Source organism: Poecilia formosa, unplaced genomic scaffold, assembly GCF_000485575.1.
Source record: "Poecilia formosa unplaced genomic scaffold, Poecilia_formosa-5.1.2 Scaffold34, whole genome shotgun sequence".
Taxonomy (NCBI): Eukaryota; Metazoa; Chordata; class Actinopteri; order Cyprinodontiformes; family Poeciliidae; genus Poecilia; species Poecilia formosa.
The window spans coordinates 3303526-3311589 of NW_006799973.1; the positions used below are offsets into that span (position 1 = coordinate 3303526).

At 34.0% G+C, this 8064-nt stretch overlaps 2 protein-coding genes and 1 long non-coding RNA gene across 3 annotated transcripts in view; all 3 read right to left on the minus strand.

Annotated features, from left to right (window-relative positions):
- LOC103136828 (carcinoembryonic antigen-related cell adhesion molecule 5-like) overlaps positions 1 to 4365 on the minus strand; it is a 20350-nt gene extending 15985 nt beyond the window's left edge. The window contains exons 1-4 of the mRNA XM_016670436.1: positions 4335 to 4365; positions 1357 to 1503; positions 694 to 972; positions 442 to 582 (exon numbers count right to left, since the gene is read on the minus strand). Coding sequence (XP_016525922.1) covers positions 442 to 582; positions 694 to 972; positions 1357 to 1503; positions 4335 to 4365 — 598 coding nt within the window. The remainder of the gene's footprint in view (positions 1 to 441; positions 583 to 693; positions 973 to 1356; positions 1504 to 4334) is intronic.
- A 1956-nt stretch (positions 4366 to 6321) lies between these two features.
- On the minus strand, positions 6322 to 6989 carry LOC103136830 (uncharacterized). The gene is made up of 3 exons (XR_001661822.1): positions 6873 to 6989; positions 6560 to 6597; positions 6322 to 6361 (listed from the first exon to the last, which is right to left on the minus strand). It is a non-coding gene; the product is annotated as an uncharacterized LOC103136830 (long non-coding RNA).
- A 75-nt stretch (positions 6990 to 7064) lies between these two features.
- Positions 7065 to 8064, minus strand: part of LOC103136811 (carcinoembryonic antigen-related cell adhesion molecule 6-like) — a 13055-nt gene continuing 12055 nt past the window's right edge. Inside the window, exons 3-4 of the mRNA XM_016670437.1 lie at positions 7213 to 7473; positions 7065 to 7117 (exon numbers count right to left, since the gene is read on the minus strand). Of these exons, the coding sequence (XP_016525923.1) occupies positions 7065 to 7117; positions 7213 to 7473 (314 nt within the window). The remainder of the gene's footprint in view (positions 7118 to 7212; positions 7474 to 8064) is intronic.

The following is an 8064-nucleotide window of genomic DNA, read 5'->3' on the forward strand; positions in this document are numbered from 1 at the left end:
CTTGTTTGTCTCATGTAATAAAGTTGTCTGAGTGTAAACATTAAAAATGCTGGTATATTATAATTTAGTTTTCATGCATACTGAAATGGCTTTCAACATTGCTTTTAATCTGTACTGTTTAGACCTGAATTATTGAAATTCTGTCACCGGGCCCATCAGTTTTCTTGAAATGCTTAAAATTGAATGAATACATGAATTATGAATTTTTGTTTGTCAGTATTTTATTTCCTCAGTGATATAATTATGCAGCGAACAATTCAAGATGTTTTACTATATGTATATGTTGTGTATGCGTATATACTCTTTCACACTGACCAAGTACAGAAACAGTTGATGGTTGAGATGTTTGGTATCGTAACGTTTTGCTGTTGAAGGCCTGACAGCTGTAGTTTCCACTTTGACTTGAGTGAATGTTAACCAGTCTGAGCTCTGGTCCAGTACCAGGCAACACCACTCCATCCAGAAACCACTGATATTCAGCAGAAGGTCGAGACTCAACTGAACAGATCAGACGAATGTCTGCTCCTTCTTCATAGTGATGTTTTGATGGAGACACATTCAACTGTATGTTTTCTGGGCCATCTGAGTGGTAAAAACAGGGCAAAATGGGTAAACTGTCAATGGTGGTGGTAAACTGAGAGCTTTCTTTTCCAATTGTAGGAGCAAGTGATCTTTAAGTGTGCTGCAGCTTACAACTAATGAAGAGGGTTACTGGATCACTTCTGGCATTGCTGACAGGATTGGACACATGACAGCTATACAGTCCCTGATCATAGCGGGTCACATCAACGATAGTCAGAGTAGATCCTCCATCAGAGATCTGGACTCTGTCACTGACTGAAACCTCAGAGCTGCTGTTCATCCAGAGGAAGGAGAGAGAAGATCCAGAGGAGGAGCAGGACAGACGGACAGAACTGTGCAGCTCAACTAAGTCTGCACTTCCCGGGGTAACTTTGACGTTGGAGACTGGCTCTGTGGTTGCAAAAGAAAACAAAAACATTTGGAAATACTGGAAATGTGAACCAAACAGTGTTTCAAAATCAGAGATAAAAACTTAAAGATGCCATTACTATGTGTGATTGTATAATTTTGTACCAATGAATGACATAGAAAAATGTTTACGTCTCCAGAAAGTTATGCATTTAAAGCAGAAATACAGAAGACAATTTCAATGCATAGATATTAGAAGCAAAAAGTGTGAAAGGATTTATCAAAGTGCAGCCAAAATCTCATCCTGTATCATCTCAGGGTTTCATATAATAACATATGGAAAAAATGATGGACCTGATCATTTATTTCATTTATAATTTTTTTTAAAAACATAATCATAATTGTTTGTTTTTACTACAGGTTTACCATATATCTGCAGCCTGGTGATTCCAGACTTCTCGACATCCTCAGCAGGTATAACATGAACTCTGTAATCTCCACTGTCACCGAGTTTCAGGTTCCTGAGCTCCAGAGATCCAGTTGATAAAAACAGAGTTATTCTGCCTTCATACTCTGGATCAGTAAAGTTTACAGTAGGAAATGAGACTATGATATCATTTTCAGTACTAAAAGTCCAAGTCACAAGCTGAAATGGTATTGTTGTTGGATTAAGGTTTGTTCTGAACGTCACCGTTCCTCCAGCCGATGCATTTAGAGGACCATCTGGTAACAAACCAGCTCCTTCAGACAAACCTGCCAGAAACAGTTTTTAATTAGTAATGAGGTTCAGTTAAAACATGTTTGCTTAAGGTTCATGTAATAATCCACTCATTTCCACATTTTCTTTTCCATGCGGTAGAAGTGCTTCAAAAGTTGTAGATATTAACATTCTTCTTCCTAGAAGGTGTCTCATTTAAACTCTTCTAATCCATTTAACTGATGTTCTGTCTGAGATGGTGACAGAAAATATGAATCACACAAAGTTTATTTAAATTTTTATGTTTTTCAGACATAAACTAGCCAGGTCATGAAGGTGGGTTGTCTAAACCATTTCAAAAACCCTATTTTTGCACTCATGATGAAATTCTTTATTTAAAAAAAATAGAAAAGAGAATCTTTAACTTTTGTTGCGTTGTTGGATTAATTTAATCCATGTCACCAAAATTGTCATTGTCAGTTCTAATTTATGATAACTAGCAATTATAAAACTGTACTGGATGTCAACATATTTAATGAGCTATAAAAATTTCTAAAAATAATAATAAGGTCTTCATAAATAAATAATAAAATCCCACCTGAGACGGCTCCGAGGATTGCAAAGTATATAAATACTGTTTCCATCTTGTCTCATCAGGCACAAAGACGGAAAAACAGTTCCTGCTTTTCAGGCTGGTTTGCTGGTATGAGGTAAACTGAGGTGAAGGAAGTAACATTAAAAAGCTTAGATGACCTTGATGTGGTAATCATTAACAAGTGTATCTGTATTTAATTATCTTTAAACATGTGAACATCTTCACATTGTATTGAACTGCTTTGATAAATATGAGTTTACCAAAACGGAACAGATTAAACTTTCGTTTCAAATCCGCTTTCATATATTTGTTCATAATTCTCTGTAGACATCACAAAAGTTATCTTGATGGGTTCCGTAAATGTTTGAAGTGTTTGAAAGAGACAAGAATAAAACAGTGTTTTTTTAATTCAGGAAGAACAGTTTTTATTCAGAATAAATAGAAGTTAAAGATATAAAATGTTCATGTCAGTGATTAAAAAAACATAGTTATGTTTTATTGACATGCACAGGTTCAGGACTTTTCTTGATTACTTTCAACATCGATGCCACATTGAAGTAAATATAAACAGTTCAGGTAAAATAATAAGTAGAAATGAGCACATTTTCACTTTCTTTATACACTTTGCAAATGGTATATGTGCTGCTAATGTAGGTAAAATTTGCCAAACACATTGTAAAACTAGCATTCTCATTATTACAAAACTTTAAGGTCAGAAATCTGTTTATACAAGTACTATTTAATTATAACCACCGGGTGAATAAAACCATGTTTACTCCAAACTGAAGCAATGACACTAAGGTCCAAAGAGCAGCATGAATCTGTGCTACATTGTAATCTAGGTCAGAAAAAGGTGCAAGACATAAACAGCTGCTCTCATCATGAACTGAACTCTGACAGATAACACCTTGTTTATTCATCTGGTCTATCAAAACAAATAAAATCCAGTCATAAATACATTTATATAAAAGAAATGAAATTACTAAAAATTAAACTGTTCATAAAAAACATGCTTAGCTTATATAAGAATTACAATTGTTTATCAGAGTTTAAATCTTTACAAAGTCCATTAGAAGATGCAGGTTCATTTTTAAGAGAAATATTTATTTAAAGGAACTTATTACTAGTTGGATTTCAACAAAGCTCTTGTAAAGCCATTTTTAATTCAAAAGGGGGAATTTAGCCTAGTAGAAAAATAAATAGGCATAAATGCTCATACACAAATGAAACCTGTTAATGTTAAATTGCTAAATAAATCAAAGTTATTTTTTGTCTTTGAAATTACTAATTTACCATCTGTTTTTCTGTGTCTTGACATTATTTTGTTCTTCATGATATATTGAGAGAGTTAGTATGGCAGAGACCACGTCACGCCATGTGGCGCCACCTCCTGGTTCTGTATGTTGGAAACTGAAGGTTCTAAAATAAAAGAATTAGATGATCATTTGAATGATCTAATTCAGATAATTCAGGGATTTTTTTTGTCACCTGTTCATCGGTACATAATATTATGGAGTTACATAAAATATGAATGATTCGATTGAAAGAACTTCTTTTTTTGTAAAGTGTATCAAGACAACATTGTTGTGAATATGAGTTTTGTCAATAAACTAAATGAACCAAGTCAAACATGTCTTGATTAAATATGAGCTGATTTGTAAACGGACTCATTTTAAAAGGTTTCAGACACAGTTTATTAAGACAATTGTTTAAGTGATTTGTCATTTTGTGTCATTTTACCATCATTTCAGCATCTATTATATTCTAGAGATTATTCTATTTTCCACAGAGGAATGAAGGTCTTACAGGAAAGGTTATGTTTTCTAGATCTACTCTGTAACAGGAACCTTAGTGCTTGGGTCCATTTCATAAATGACTGCAAGAAATCACTTTAGTTTATCTGGAACAGTATCAAAGAGTGGTACACACCAATAATGCTCTGCACCACAAAAACTAGTAATTTTGGTCTGGTTTCTCGTAAATATGAAGCCTTGGGGTAAATTCAAACTGGAAGTCTCCCTAGCCTGGCCTGCATCATCCAATCGGTGTGTCTCACTCATCGTCATCGACCTATCAATGCTGGACCAAGCCATGTCACGGCCAATCACCGACCAAGCTCCCGCTGATAAGGACCTCCATCCATGGCACCTTCCGCTTTCCAGCTGCGCTCAACCCACCTCCGCCCCTTCTCCACCTCCACTCTCCTGGCTCTTCAGGCTCCCATCCAACACCAGTATTGGGTCCCGGGGGATGACATTAATTCATGCATGTCAATAAACCTTTTTAATCGCTGTCTTTCTCTGTCTGAGTCTCTCCAGATTGAAATATTAGTACACTTGAAATAAGACTACACTAACTCACAAGTAACCTTTCGGCAAGAAATAGGAGCATGTTTTAAATCAATAATTCCTCAGTATGGATGAAAAATACTAGTTCTGTTGGCAAGATTTGAGAGAGTTAGTAATTACTGAAATAATCAAGTACTTTGCTGAGCTTTTGCTCAGCAAGCCACAGCTCTTTTTGCTTGCTGAGCAGTTACTTGTGAGTTAGTTTTGTCTTATTTTAAGTTATTTTAAGTGTACTAAGATAGTTGCACTAGAAACTAGACATAAAAATCTGTTAAGATTTTGTGTTTTTGCAGTGTAAATATTATGCTTTTCAATTAAATTGTAATTTAATATAAGGTGAATAAAATTAAGGAATGGGAACAAAAAACAGGTAAAAATTTCTGAAATATGTACAGTATCTGCACATCATTATGAGGCATTATGAGGTTTCTTCCTTAATATTCATTTCATTCCAAAAACACAATAAAAGCAGAAATATTTCAATGAAAGCCTTAAAGGCCATTAAGGCAACAAAGAACCATCAAACATATTGTTTTAAAACTTCTTGATCTCGAGGCTTTGAATTAAAATTAGTGATGACACATGAGGTCTGACCTGTTTAACTGTTAAAAATAATAAGATGATAAATCATAACTTTGTTTTAAAGATATGCAGTTAAAGGCCTGCATTTCCTGCTGACCACTAGAGGGAGGTGTCTGACAGGTTTTTAGAGAACAGCTGTAAGTAGTTGCAGACAACAGAGGTTTGTACTCAAACCTATCAGTTAAACTGAAAGTTGAGGAGAAAGAAGAGTTTTTCATGGCAATAATGGTTTCTGTTCAACAGGAGCTTGATGGGAAGAAAGGCAGAGAGAAAAGAGGAAGACATGCATCAAATTGCTCTAAACCTGGAAGTGAAATGAGGTCATCTGCATTGTGAACTGCAGCCTCCATATTTGGAGCTTCTGCTCTACCACTGAGTCACTTCCCTGAATATGTTGTTCTTGTTTACTTTTGTCTCTACCACTTCCTCTTTTTAGCAAAACAGCATCTCATAAATTGTGGAGAGACAACATATTGCACTCCTTTTCAACCATCTAAATCTGACCTAAATAACTAATCACAAAATGTTACAATCATAGCAGAGGATCAAGAGGTTGAAAAGTCAAGGCTTGGCATCACTACAGTCAACAGTAGATAAATAGAATAGCTGAAACCAAATCTTATCAAAGACTTGCATTGATGAAACTTTTTTAAAATTATTTTCTGACTCTAGATCAATTTGGAGGATTACAGTGAATGAACATTTTAGCAATGTTTGAAGAATGTATAAAACTTTACATATTTGATTCATTATTGTAAAACTTTAAAACTTTCAGCAAGGAGATAAATAGGAATAAACCCAAAAGGCAAAAATACAGCAGAACCAGTACCAGTTTCTTCATGTTGTATCATGTTTTTTTCTCAGATGATCTGTTACAAGAAAATATATTAGTGCAATGATTGACTGCATACTCTCACAAGACTTTATAAAAAACTACTTAACTGTTGAGTATTTTTAAAATATAAAGTAATTAAAATGTATCCAAGTAATTTAAACTGTTTCCTTTTTTAACAGATTCCTACTTCAGAACTCACCTTTAAAGAACCAAAGGCTGTTTATTTTATTTATTCTTTATCCGTGCCATTTCCTCATACACATGTTCTGGTTCTTTACTTCTTTGTGTAGCTGCAGAATTCTCATAAATATGACTTTCTTCCTTATTTTTATTGTTCTTTATTTTTGGCATGTTTTCATAATCATGCTGTTGTTCTGGGAAGAAAAATATTTTAAACAATGAGATTTAAAATATTTTATTAATACGGGTATTGATGATAAGCCAGTTTAAGTTACTTTATTGAGCTCCAAATGATACAAGTTCCCTAAATTGTTTACATTTACAACAATCCAGATACCAGGAAAGTGAAACAATTGAGATTCATGTATTGAATGGAGCGTAAACATACTGACCTGTTGTGCCTGAATGTGGTCCAGGTTTGACATCTTTTCTAAATGTTGGGGCAAAATATATTATTAAAATGTGTTAATCAACATACTAATCATCATTAATTTCTGGAAAGTAAAAAATAAAACTAGAAATTTTATAATGCAGGTAGGATAACTTATATATGACATACAGGAGGACATAATCAAGGCAACTTGTGATAATTAATTTAGAGAATACTTGTGTGATGTTAATCAGAGTTTAGCATGAACTGTGGTCTAATGTAGTTTAAAAAGCTCAACATATAAAATGTATTGTTGGTTACATAAAGAAACTCACCTTCTTTTGTAGATGAAATATCCTCCAGCAGCTCCTGCAGCAACAACTAACAAACATGCGATTACTATTCCAGCAATGGCTCCACCAACGAGACCTCCAGGTTTACTAGCATCTGAAATAAAGTAGAAAACACAAGAAAGCAGTTTTTTTTTACAAAAGAGTTTAGATATATATTTTTTTATCACATTGAAATTATGAAGACTTTTTAAAATTAAAATTCCTTCTTTCATTTATATGCCATTTAGCTGTTAGAGATAATTTGGTAAAGGTTACAAATGTAAACCATTTTCTGCAATTCTGATTTTTCCTCTGACATTTTCTTTTACTTTATTATACTTACCATCTATAGAGATAACTGAAACTTTAGATGTTTCATATCTTTTGGTTATGCTGTTAAAGGCCTGACAGCTGTAGTTTCCACTCTGATTCTTGTGAACATTGAGGAGTTCAAGCTCAGAACCAGAACCAGGCAGAACGTTTCCATTAAAGAACCACTGACAACTGGCAGAAGGTCTGGAGTCAGCTGAACAAGACAGATGGATGTTCGACCCTTCTGGATATTTCTGAGAAGGTGATTTTAAGTTGACATTTTCTGGACCATCTGCAGTTGTAGAGAACAATTAATATGAATTCATTCTATATGTTAACATCACTGCAAATTTCTCAGAATTAGTTCAACAATTTCATTAAGACAAATCACCGATTGGAGTTTTCACTGATTACCGATCTTTAAAAAGACTGACCAACAGATTCCAATTTTGGCTGATGCCATGTTTTTTTTGTCTGGGGATTCATATAATATGGTCTATACCAAAAGTAATTACACTGAACTGTTAAATAATGCATAAAAGTTATTGCTAAAAATAAAGAATGGTTCATTTACTGCAAAAAGCTGACAACATTGTGACATGATGGAATCATTTTGTATTTCGTGTTGCAATTTTTTTGTTTTGTTGAACTCATGAGAGCACATTAAGATAATGAGATCTCTGTATTTGCATGCATCTTTTTAAATATGCAAATATGGGCAAAAATATAAACTTACAATTAACAGAGATGTCTACTGGATCACTGATGACTGAACTGACAGGATTGGACACATTGCACCTGTATGATCCCTGGTCATTTCTGGTCACATTGACTATAGTCAGATTGGAGTTTTCTTCATTTGTCTTGATCTGAACTCTGTCAC